General features: G+C 48.1%; 2 protein-coding genes across 2 annotated transcripts; one reads left to right on the top strand and one right to left on the bottom strand.

Moving 5' to 3' along the window:
• Nucleotides 1–691: 691 nt before the first annotated feature.
• LOC123050409 (probable E3 ubiquitin-protein ligase RHC1A) lies at nt 692–2,458 on the top strand. Its single transcript, XM_044473211.1, has 2 exons — nt 692–1,141; nt 1,242–2,458. The coding sequence occupies exon 2, from the start codon at nt 1,308–1,310 to the stop codon at nt 1,809–1,811; it is 504 nt and encodes a 167-aa protein (XP_044329146.1). The 5' UTR covers nt 692–1,141; nt 1,242–1,307; the 3' UTR covers nt 1,812–2,458.
• A 3,535-nt stretch (nt 2,459–5,993) lies between these two features.
• Nucleotides 5,994–12,191, bottom strand: LOC123054970 (uncharacterized). The gene is made up of 4 exons (XM_044478856.1): nt 7,907–12,191; nt 7,675–7,803; nt 6,785–7,081; nt 5,994–6,638 (listed from the first exon to the last, which is right to left on the bottom strand). The coding sequence occupies exons 1-4, from the start codon at nt 9,728–9,730 to the stop codon at nt 6,621–6,623; spliced, it is 2,268 nt and encodes a 755-aa protein (XP_044334791.1). The 5' UTR covers nt 9,731–12,191; the 3' UTR covers nt 5,994–6,620.
• Between the last annotated feature and the right edge of the window lie 450 nt (nt 12,192–12,641).

Below are 12,641 nucleotides of genomic sequence, written 5' to 3'. Positions count from 1 at the left end.
CAACAATCAAGCCTCGTCTTCGTCTTCATCCTCATCTTCCTCCGATTCATCATCCTCCTCCGAAGCCACCCATGCCGGTGCGGGCGTCCATCGGGTCAATTCGCCGGCGGCGGCGCAGGCGGGGCGAAGGTGGCGCGGCGGAGAGAGTGCGGCGAGAGCGCTCGAGTGTGCGGCGCACGGAAACGGGCGCACCGAATAAACAACGCGCGATGGTGATTCGGACAGCGTGTTGAACTCTATATGCTCCGCGCGCGCTTATTGCGCGTCCGCTGGAGCCCGGATATCGATTTTGCGCGAGCTAAAAAGCACAAATTTGCGGCGCGGCGCTTATTTAGCGCCGCTGTTGGAGATACTCTTAGCACAACGACTTCGGCTCGCTCTAATGTTTGTAGTCATTGCTAGGTCTCTACGGACTTGGATGTAATTTTTACTTCTTGTTTTCTTTATACTACCTTGACAGTTGATGAATAAATTAAAAAAATTCTCGCAAAAAATATTCCTTATAAGACAAATGATGAATAGTGTTCGTTCGGTGATTTCGGAATCTCGATGTAATTTTTATTATGTTTGAGATGATTTATACTTTCGATGAATTTTTATAATAGATCTGATTTTTCCAAAAAAAAAAATTGAATGTTTTCCGCATAAAAAATCTTGCTTTGCTACTCAACTAGCGTGTGATGCTCCCGTTCTCAAGCTGTTTTTTTAGACAAACGTTGTCAAGCTGCTTTTTGTCAAGCTGCTGGAAATAAACAGAAAAAACAATCAAAACAGCAGGCCATTAGTTGGGCCGTTCTGCTCGTAGGCTACAGGCCCAGTGCGCCTGTTTCGCTGGAAGGCAAGGCGGCACGCCACCTCTGACTTGCCTTCGGGCACGGATCTGGTTCCCCAGCAAATCCCCTTCTCCTGCTCAGGAACCCACCCTCGGGCGCCGCGCCGGTAAGGTTCACCGGAATCGCCGGTAAGGTTCACCGGAATCGCCGGTACTGGGCGCCGCCCGCTGTCGCCGCGCCGGTAAGGTTCACCGGCATCGCCGGTACTGGGCGCCGCGATCGACTGGTTGACTCGATCCGATTACGAGCCGGCCGGCCCTAACCGACGCGTCCACCAGTCGAATTCGGAATCCCATCTCGCCCGATCCGTAAGGCAATCGCAACATTGGCTCTGGCTCGCTATATATAGTCGTCTTTGGTTGGATAATTTCCACCTCAAGCGTACGTACGCACGTCCTCCATCTCCAGCCGCTGCATCTTGTTGCCGAGCCCGTCTCTCTCTCTCTCTTAGCCTACTGCTGTGGGCTGTGGCAGATGGAGCCCATGAGGGTGCGGACGAGAATTCCTATCATCTACGAGGTCGTGGAAGATCGGGAGCCGGCCGACGGGCAGCAATTCCTGGAACGAGGTATACGGGATTGGATGCAAGGCCGGTTGCCGTTGATCGATCAAGAACTCGACATGTTACAGACACAACAAGAGGCTCGGCAGCAGAGCCGCTATGAGGAGGAGGAGGAGGAGGAGGGGCCGTTCTGGCCGAGTTTGGTAGTCCCAGCCTCGCGCGACGCCGTCCTGCAGCTGCCGGAGACAGCCGGCGCGCCAGCCGGAGCCCGGCTCCAGCAAACGGAGTGCGCCGTGTGCCTCAAGGATTTCAAGGTGGACGACAAGGTCACGACGATGCCGTGTGACCACTACTTCCACCAAGGTTGCATCTATGAGTGGCTCATGGTCAGCTGCGTCTGCCCCCTCTGCCGTCACGCGCTTCCTGCTGCAACTCCACCGGCGCACCACATGGAGGCGACAAGTCCATCTCCATGACCAATTTTTCTGCTGGTGTCACTCTCCCTGCTTCAAGCCAGGCAGACAAGGAAATTTATCAGCTATTCAGTCCTCAATGTAAACCTAGAACTTGAAGCAGAGCATATCTTTATTGTTTTTGAGAAAAAAAAGAGCGTATCCTGATCTGCTTCTAGAGCAACGTTGTGGCCCCTCTCTCTCTCGCTCTCTGTTTTCCTTTGATGTAAAACTATTCATGTCTCCAGAGAAGAATGTTTAACTTGAACTAGTGCCATGTTTATTTTACCTGCCACCGGTGTTACCCAGATCAGTATATCACTGGCGCTCTATTGTCACTGATGATATTAGGGTCCCTTTTCTTTGACTGTATTCCTTGGTGTTGAGGAGTAAGAGTATTTGCTTTAGTTGTCACTAGCAAGAATGCACATTTGTCAGTGATTCAACTCTCAAGCAAAATACCTTTGACAAGGGTACTTATTCCTGAGAAAAATACAAACTTCTTTTTTTTCCTGGAAAAATAGAAACTGAAACAATGATCTAGAAGAGGTTCAACCATGCCCTTACAATTTTCGCTCCAAACAATAACCGTGGTGTTCAGACTCTGATGGGTGTATTATGGTTTACTGTTATCTCTGATGGTGTTCAGACTCCCCAGAAAATAGGAAACTGATAGGCTGAAGAACTGGAAATCAGGTGGTTGGGCTTGGCAAAGGCCGTCGGCCAGCGGCGGCAGACGGCCTCGAGGGCTGAACCGGATTCGTCCCGTGGATGCTTTGGTGTCTTCGCGACCTATCTATGGCTACCCCAGCGAAGGCGCTGGCTGACCACCGTGATAAGCACCCTCGAACAACTTGATCCAGCTAGGAACCGGAAGCTATGTCCGCGATACGCTGTACATGGATTGCCATCGGTGTTGGCCGGTCCTGGCCGTGGGTTGCTACGTCATGGCGGCTCCACCTATGTGCGGTCTGTGTCTGTGTCTGGTTCGGCGACCTGTTTTCCTGCCAATGGTAGTGGATCAGTCTTGGATGCCGGGGCGGCGGCCATGGATGGTCAGGCTGCACTGGTGGCTAGTTGGCAGGTGGAGTTGTAGCAGTTGTTGGCGGTGTGCTTCAGACATGGAGGCGGCGAGTGTTCCTGGTGAAGTTGTGCTCGGCGGCGGCAGCTTAGCCCTGATCCAGAATGTGGAGGCTTTTGGTTTGCGGTACCTGTTGTGGTTTCCTACTCCTATCCCACGACGTGATGGGTAGGCAAGGTCAAGCCAAAGCAGGGAACCCTGAGGTATGTAACTTTTGAATGTCTGTTTCTTAATTAGGCATGTCTTTATTTTTTAATTATGCATTTATTTATTTCTGAATTATGCATTAATTTCTAACCTTTGATGATGATTGTATCATAATCATCGTCATCGTCGTCATCGATGATGATGATGATGGTATGATCATGATGGTATCATCATCATCATCACTATTGCCGCTTCGACGACGACGATGATGGTATGATTATTATGCAAGTACTGGTTTCCAAATTAACCATGTGTTGGTTTGTTTTCATTACGCATGTACTGATTTGTTTTTTATGCAGCCAACTCAACAACCAAAGAGAAGCAAGAGCAAAGCTTCTAAGCAAGCAGGAGCAAAGCTCCCAGCCAGCACTTAATACAAGTTCCCAACATGCAAGTGGAAGCTCCCAGCCAGCAGGATCACAGTAAGCAGCAATGTATTCCCAGGAAGCATCAAGGTCACAACCAGCACCTAGGCATTCCCAGGAAGCACCATGATCACAACCAGCACCTAAGCCTTCCCAGCAAGCACCAAGATCAAACCAGTTGCAAGCTCACAGCCACCAGCAAGGGCAGAACAAAGACAACAAAGGAAGAAAAATAAGCAAACTACAACAGTATCAATGTCTCAACGTGGGTCATCTTCAGGCCAAGTTCCAAGGGATAACAGATTCCGGTGCTTGTTGTTTGGTGATAGATTCTGATCAGTGAAGAACTGAAGATGATGTCAAACATCAGTGTGAAGATGGTTATTCTGTTGATGTGAACATCAATGTTAAAACCTGGGGTTTTTTTACATGAAAAAAATGGTTGTAGCTTTGTCTTTTGGACATGTAAAATGATGTCAAACATCCAGTGGCTGTAGCTTTGTGAACTGAATGCCAAGTTTCATGTTGTTGTTATGACAAACTAGAAAGGCTCTATGCTGACAATGTTTTGGGTTTGTTGTTTCATGTTGCTGTTATGAACTACAAAGGCTCTGGTGCATCTTATATAATCTTTTATATATGATGGAGGTTGTTCTGAAAGCCAAGTTTCTGTGGTGTATGGCAGAATTTTCCTTTTTGCTGTCAAACTGAAAACACAGATACAAATTCATTTCAGACAGACAAACACTTGCATTTTTCAGCCAATATTCAGAAAAGTTGACTGATACAAAATACCAATTTTTCTCATGCTTCTCACTGGCCTGACATAGTAGCCCTACCAATAAACATAGCAAAAGCAACGGAAAAAAACCACAAATCTTTCTAAACCAACTACAATGTGACTTCATCTTCAACGATTTATTTCTAAAGCTTGGGCCTGGAACTTCTCCTGTAATCTCTGCATTTCAAACTTGTTCATTGCTTCTGAAAGATCATGATCAGAAACTTCTTTTCCCTCTTTCTCCAGTTCATCTCTGAGCCGAAAATTCTCTTCCCTCTGCTCCCAAACTGCATCACGCAAGTTCAGCACCTCTAATCTTGCAAAAACCAAACAGAAATTGCAAAACAGAAAATAGAGAAGGTGAGTCAATCCAACCAAAAAACAGAGAACACTGCAGCAGATCTTACCATCCTCAGCCTGGAAATCCATCGAGGGGTCTTCAATTCGCAGCTGCAATTGAGCAGCGGGTCGGCGAGTCCCTGTGCGGGATCGGAGGACCAAGCTTGCGGCGGGGCAGCGAACACGCCGACGACCAGGACGAACCGAAGCTTCCTGTGATGCATGCCGCCATGAATTCGGGCTGGATTGGCAAGAAAAAAGATGAAGCCCGGGGGTTATGTAGTCCAGATGTGAGACTTCAGGGGGTTATATATACATTTAACTCGATTATTAATATATGTTCAGGCCGGCACAAGCCCTCTGTTGACGCGTCAAAAAAATAAAGCTCGGCGGTGGTTGTAGCTTTTCCTAATACCTGCAAATGCTGTGAATTTTGTATATGGAAATAGCAAGAGTTCAAGACAAGAAGCACCCTTGATGAACAGTCTGTCTTTCACACATCAATCCACTCGTCATCATCTGGAAAATGTGATGGTGGTTTAGTGAAACAACTTCTCACATCATATCATTGCTACTTCGCGTTATGTGAAGCTTTCGGTCATGGTGCGAATAGAAGTAGTTCAGAGTTCATGTTTTGTTTACATTTGACAAGATGAGCAAAATAACCTTTTATTTGGGAAGATGATTGCACTGATCAAGCTCTATTAAACCTTGACAGGCAGCTTCCAGTAGGATTGGAGAAAGCAGCCAAAAAATAGTCTCGCCAAACTTGTCAGATGTTATTTTGCTTGTACTGAATTGTTCAGTGAACATAGCTTGGTAGTTAAATGTTCAGAAGCATTAATTTCTCGAACCGATGATCAATATGAGCCGAATGTTTCTCAGATTTTTCATATATGTATAATCTTAGATCTCTTGTATTTTTCCAATTTTTTCTGAGAAATATGAATTTTCAGCCAAAAATAGTTAAAATTGGCAGCTGGAAGTTAAGTACCATGAAACTCTAAAAACAAAAGTGATCTAAATGTTCTAAAACTTTCCCAGATTATCCATGTATGTAATCTTCAATTTCTGGAACTGTTTCAAAATTTTCTGAAAACATTAAACTTCCAGTCAAAATTAGCTTCTAAAAGTTCAGAAGAATGGATCTGTCAAACCAACGGTCAAAATGACCTAACTCTCCCAGATTACTGCTATATGTAATACTAAATTTGAAGAAAATTTTCAAAAAAATCTGAGAAAAGTTGGAATTCTCGGTCAAACATGATTCATCCATGTTCATATTTCAGTTCAAAAAATGACCCAGCTGTACCATGCTCGTTCAGTTTAAATTCAGTGGGACTAAGGCACAGCCTGTAAAGAAATCCCAAGTTCCCATTTCTCCCCCAATAAATGTGACTACTGTCAAAAGAAACCAAAAGAGACTCCTCCAGTTACTGAACTGCAAATTAACAGATCACAGATTCAAACAAATCACAGAGTATATGTTCTCAATATACACTACATATTGCATACACCACATTTACTGACTAAAATTTCATCATCAAACAAAAAGAAGAAAAAAAACAGTAACACAGCACATGCATTTTCTGCCTCCAGCGAACATACTCTATCAATACTGAAAAAAATCAGCTGCATGGTGTGACGAGAAAGACGGCGAGGAGTAGCACGCCGTGCCATGGTCGGTCCGCCATGTAACACATGCTAGTATGACCAACACATCAATGGAAACCTATTTACTCATATGGTACAAAGTATGAGAAAAGAGATTTGGCAGCTCACAGTCGCAGCAGATCTTCAATATATCTAAATTTTACAAGAGGAAAATGGATGTTTCCCCCTAAAAAATAGGAAAATGGATACTGAGCTAAACATGTCTGAACAATGAGCAACATTAACAAGGACGCGTATCACGGCACAGTATATATCAACTGCAGTGCACTATTTCAGCGAAATCAAAAGACATCTATCAGAGCAGATCAGATGTCCGCCACTCCGTGCGTCCATCATTGCCATGTATATGTCAGGTCTATCTTTGCATGTATTTCCCTTCAAATTCATCATTGGCCACGATCTTCCTGCAACACAGGGATGGAGAAGCATAAACAGGTAAGCATTTCAGCATAATCCAAAACATTGCAGAAAAAAATCTTTGCTGCCTAATCCAAAACCTGAAGAAATACTACTACTGCAACAAACAGAGGAAGAGGGTGTGCAGTATTACTTTTTGGAAAATAATTCTGCATTCAGCTGAGGCATGCGGAGCCGAGCTGATTTCTTCCAATGAATCAGATATTGTTCTTGGGCAGCTACTCTTGTGTGGTACCAAGATCACGCGGTGTAACGATTTGGCACCTTTAATTATTGCACATATAAGATCTGACTCGGCATCCCCTCCTTGGGAGGAATCCAGCTCCAACAACCGAAGAGAGTGCTTCACACAGTGTGCATTCTTTAAACCAGTAAATGTATGATCAGAGGCCATCTCGGACAATTCACCCAATCCGACTCTATCCAATCGCTGTTAAAAAATATATAACAATCAGTATAAACGGAACCAAACAAATGTTGAAATAGAAGGAAGATACCATCTATATAGAACATACTATTATCGGAACAGACACTACATTTCCAGGCATGGTGCTGTTGATGGCATGACGCGTTCATGTGCATCGTCCTATATTCTTTGCTCTCAAAACAAAAGTAGATGCCTCGACAAAGGGCAAGGCAAAAGGCTCCTTTACAGATCTTGCACTATGATGTGTTTCAGCATTACACAGCAATACCAGAAAGTCTACTAAAGAAGTTGAGATCCATGAATTTGACCGAAATAAAATTCAGAAATACCAACTCTACTAGACAAGATATTAAAGGAAGGATATATTTCGATCTATTAAGTAGCACAATGTGGCGCTTAACGGGAGGAAGGGTTCGATACAATAGTTCAAGTAATTTTATTTATAACATGATAAGCAGTAGTGGGTTCAAGTAGTACTGAAAACTTTCAAGGATTACAAACTCATACTGTTTTGCCCAATCATCTCTACACACCCATTTTTAATCCACTCCCCTTTCAACAAAACAGTGGTAACGTACTAGAAATCAAAGAATTACCTCCACTGTAAGAGTTGTCAGCACAGCAGCAGTTTCCACTATCTGTGATAGTCTACATCTGTGTCCCTTGTCTGAGAAATTGATGCCAATGTGAATGAGTCGGAGACTTTTGAATATACTATTGATACCCTGCAGCAGTACAAGGAATAAATAGGAACCTTAGATACACACTTGCCCTGGAGTACTATATTCTACAATACTGAATGCAAATTCAGTACAGAAATCGACATACCTCAGCCAATTGATGTTGTGTCAACTGAATCCAGTGAAGTTCTTGCAGAGCCAAGACACCGTCAACCTTAAGTTGCACTTTTGATTTTGTAGCTGATACTGATGTAGATAGGACAAGGAGCTGTGGAGCATACTCAACAATGACTTGGGACGCCTTGCTACAAACGATTTGCAGAACCTTTAAGCTGTTGGATCTTATTGCAATGTCCACAACAGAAAACCCAATATGAAGTTCCTGTAGCACATTGCAGTGGTTGTTCACAATCTCATAAAGGCAGTATCTATCGAAGCTGCAGCACATCAACTTCAGAACTTTCAAACTGCACATGCGAGAGGAACTTCCCATAGCAGGGATGATACTAAAGAATCCAATTGTGAGGCTCTGGACAGAATGCATATCAACCAATGGGAACACTGTTTTAGTGGAACAAGCAATGTTTATCATGGTTAGGTCGTCTATACTCCTGCTGCGGAGGGTACTCATCAATGCTGTTAACTGATCATCTGACCATGTGGATGAGTCCAATCGGAAGTACTTTATTGTACCCAAGTGATTGCTAAGCACCGCTGCGAATTCCGCTGTGAAGTTAGGGTGCTCATCTCTACTTCTCCTAGAAGGTCGGGTTCCCCCCCTTGTCCTTAAGAATTCCATGGGACTAATAAACTCCTTGTCATGCAACACTAAGGGCTTTGACTTCCAGATTTGATACCAAAAGGACAATAGTGGCATACCATAGATAAAGAGGTCTTGATACTGGTTGTAAATATTGTGTGCAGCCACACCATCGTCGCCCACCATGGTGCTTCCCGGGACTGTCGCCAATAACAATGAATCAAGCAAATGTTCCTTCCTTGCTGGCCTTGCCTTATCTTCATCCTGGCTCCCATCAGCTGTACTCCAGGGTGCCGTGCAAAGGTGTTCCATCAGTTGTCCCGTGAGGTTATCAGCAGGTTTCTTTTCGTCACTGGTCGAGGCCGTGGCCCTGCTCGTCCATGTCGCCTCCACGGGCTTCTCTTCACATGACACGGTGGTCTGCATGGCCTTCTTGTTTCTTTCCAGTGCCATACTCCTTGACAACCTAGTAGCTACTGCTGCCTTCTTCATTGACGGGGTTCTGGCCCTCGTCCATGTCGCCTCCACGGGATTCTCTTTACATGAAACGGTGGTCTCCACGGCCGCCTGCCTTGAGAACGGAGTAGCTGCCCCTGCCTCTGCCTTCCTCCATGACGAGCTCGCGGTCTCGGCCTCCATCATCACGGTCCGACTATGGGACGCTGCCTCGCAGCTTTCTTCCACCGATGGCTTCGCCTTTGACCTTGGGGCAACCTGGGACCTCATCTGCGGCGAAGTCGGAGCCGCCACCTCCATCCCCAAGGTCCGACCATGGAAAGCGGCCTCGCAGCGGCAGCTTTCCTCCACCGGTAGCTTCGCCTTTAATCTTGGGGCGAGGGCGACCTCCTCAGAGGTCATCTGCGGCGAAATCGCGGCCGCCGCCTCCATCTCCACGGCCCGATCACGCGAAGCTGCTGCTGCCTCGCAGCTTTCTTCCACCCGTGGGTTCGCCTTTGATCTTGGCGCAACCTCCGCGGAGCTCAATTGCGGCGAAATTGCGGCAGCGGCCTCCATCTCCACGGCCTGATAATGCGAAGCTGCCTCGCAGCTTGCTTCCACCCGAAGCTTCGCCTTCGATCTTGGGGCCACGGAACTCATCTCCGGCGAAGTCGCCGCCTCCGGTGCCCCTTCGTCGGCCACCGTTATGGCGGCGCTGGGCGCAGCGCCCAGTGTGGCTAAGACGAAGCGGAGAATTTCGGGCGTGCGCTCCATCGCCGCTCACCGGCGAGGTTAGGTTTAGAGTTGTGGCGAGGTCGATAACCGCCGACGGTTATTACTTTTGTTGATTGATGATGAACCGGCAGGAGGGAGGTATATATAGGTTTCGGGACCGCAGTTCCCCAGCACTTCCCCGGGCAACTCCAACGTTGTACATGTAACCCGCGCCAATCGTACGAACTGGCTCTGTCCATACCCTTGTTGCCATCAATATGGAACAGCAAAGATCCGCGGATGCGTCGGCGCGTCCGAGTCCGAGTAACCGCAAACCGTAACCAAACCGATGGAGGGTGGTTTAAGGTGTCCGGAATTTGGTCATGTAGGCGCTCGACATCCCCAAAACCCCGTCCGGAACCGCAGATTTCTCACTCCGTCCTTGCTGTATCTGCCACTCTACTACCCTCCAAGACTGCCGCCACCGTTGTACAATCCCGACAGCCCGCCCAGGCCTTGCTGGAGCTCCACTCGGGTGCCATGCCGGCTTTGCCTCCGCTGCGGACACCCATTGTCCTTTGCCGCCCACCCCTGCAGATGCCAATCACAATAGACGCAATGCCCAGCGAATGTTTGTCCAAATTCTTGACATTGTTTTCCTCACGGTTCGGACGTCAACTTCTACAGCAAGATCTTTGATTCGTCCTCATCCGATGAGGATAAATATGAGGATGAAAAGGCGATGGTGTGGGGCATGTCATCGGTTTCAAGGGATCAATCAATGAACGTCGAGTGTTGAACCGGAACATGGAACGAGGGCATTTAATTCTGATGGACAACTACTTTGTCACTGATGCCCTTTTCACGGACTATTTTTGTTGTCGGTTTCAGACATGGAAAAATATGTTTGTCCGCCTTTACAACGGTGTCCGGGCCTTTGACGGCTACTTCATCTTGAAGAAGGATGTCGTTGGAAGAATTGAATTCTCTGGTCACCAGAAGTGAATGGCTGCATTGTGGATTTTTGTCATGTCCGCCTAGGCATGCATCTTTTAACTATGATACCACGGCAGAATGTTGATGAGATGCAATGACATGACATACAAAGATGATACGCAAGAACGATCCAATGCAATTACTAGACAATTTAAGTGAATTGTGATTTGCAACTAAATTGCAGTTCAACCAAACTCCTTGTTTAAGGAAAGGGGTTCGATCTTCCTTGTTTAGCTACTCAAACCAATTTAAATGTTGTTAACCTGGATGAGCATGGCATACGATGATTATAAATATGAGCTAGGATCAAGTTAAACAAATTAAACGGAGAAGGAAACATTATATAAATCAATTTCATGATTCTCCATATTAAAAGAAATGTGGTTAATCTTGTTTAAGCTCAAAAAATAATTTTAAATATTGTTAACATGCATGAGGATGACATATTTGAAATGTATGCAATTTATTGACCAGTTGATATATAGTACTAGTATGATATAGGTCCATACATCGCCACGGGGAACACATTTTGTTGGCACGGCGACGTTTCGGGGATTCAGGTAGCCGTTAGTGACATGGCATGCCCTGCAGCTAGCAAAGTATATAGTAGGGTGCATGTGGAACAGGCATCTTATTCATCATTCACGGCGGTTGTCTCGGAGGTTATACCTTTGACGCGTGCGGGATGCTGTTCGGCGTGTGGCGGCGGTAGTGGTACAAAGGGAGAGTCGTCTTGGTGGTCGTCGAAGGCAGGGGAGCGTCGTCGGTCTTGGAGGGTCATCCAGCCTGTGCATCGCAGAGCCGGTCTTCAGGGTCGTGCAGGATCCTCGGCGGTCATCGGCGACGAGGTACTTGGTGATGGTCCCGAAGGTGGTCGATGGCGGTGTTGCTTGTGGTCTCGGGCAGGAGGCGAGCGTGCAGTGCAGGAGGTGGGGGCGGGCTGCAAAGGACTTGCAGCAGGGGTCGTCGGCGATGTTGGCAGAGGCAACCGGCGGCGTGCAGCAGGGAAACCAATGTGGAGCGAGTCGGCCGGCAGCTCGAGTTCTGCTCGGGTCGGCGGACGCGTGCATGCGCGCTTGCGAGCTCGGGCAGGGGAGGGCCGGGCGTCGGGCCAGAGCGGAAGGAGGCGAGGGAGAGCAGGAGCGCTGGAGGGGAGGCGGCGGCGGAAAGCAAGGCGGCTGGGGCATTGGCCATGCGGCGGGCGAGCTCGCTCGGGATGAGGGGGAGAGAAACCGGAGGAGGGAATGGCCAGGCGGCAGAGCCTTCGGGCGGCACAGAGGTGAGCGGGCGACGGCGCGCCTAAGCCAGGAGGCGGAGCTCCATCGATAGCCGGCAGTGGCTGCACGGCGCGGCGGCAGCTCGTGCTGCGGGCGCAGGTGGAGAGGAGAGCAGATGGAGGCGCCGAGGTCGGGTGGTCGGGCGCGGGCGCATGTCGATGTCGCCGCGTGCGCGTGCGGGCGTCGGCCCTCTCCCTGGAGTGGGGATTTGCCGATTTGGGCAAGGTGGCGGCGCTGTCGGGAGCAGGGAGAGAGTGCGAGGGTGCGTGGGGTTGGGCTGTGAAGTAAATAGGTTAAGGGCTTAGTGGGCTAGGGTTGCCAGATGGGCTGCTGGCTGGCTCCTGCGGCTGAAGTGGGCCTTGATAACTGCCCAACGTTTCATTTATAAGCAACATTTCCCAAATTTACTCAAAGGAAAAAAAAGCAACATTTCCGAACGACCTTGATTCCCTTCGGTGCGGCCAGGGGCGGATCTGGGCCCCAGGCCCCCAGGGCCCAGGCCCGGGGCGTGGTTTTTTTTTTGTTATTACCTAGCCATGTTTTCTAAATGGGCCCGGGGCTTACCCAAAAACACAGCCAGGGCCCAGGCTATTGATCTTCACACTCGCGCGCAGGGCACACGACGCAGCCCAGCTCGCCCCCGACGCGCAGACGTCACGCCCCGACTCCCCGTCCCCTGCTCGCCTGCGCCCTCCGCC

The sequence above is a fragment of the Triticum aestivum genome, chromosome 2D, assembly GCF_018294505.1.
Source record: "Triticum aestivum cultivar Chinese Spring chromosome 2D, IWGSC CS RefSeq v2.1, whole genome shotgun sequence".
Classification (NCBI taxonomy): Eukaryota; Viridiplantae; Streptophyta; class Magnoliopsida; order Poales; family Poaceae; genus Triticum; species Triticum aestivum.
This window is presented reverse-complemented; position numbering and strand designations above follow the sequence as displayed.

Excerpts from the sequence above, each read along its gene's own strand:
- LOC123050409 (XM_044473211.1), top strand. The coding sequence starts at position 1,308 with ATGGAGCCCATGAGGGTGCGGACGAGAATTCCTATCATCTACGAGGTC.
- LOC123054970 (XM_044478856.1), bottom strand. The coding sequence starts at position 9,730 with ATGGAGCGCACGCCCGAAATTCTCCGCTTCGTCTTAGCCACACTGGGC. Across the intron at positions 7,804-7,906 it reads CACAACATCAATTGGCTGAG|GGTATCAATAGTATATTCAA; the intron begins GTATGTCGATTT and ends GTACTGCTGCAG. Across the intron at positions 7,082-7,674 it reads TGACAACTCTTACAGTGGAG|CGATTGGATAGAGTCGGATT; the intron begins GTAATTCTTTGA and ends ATTTTTTAACAG.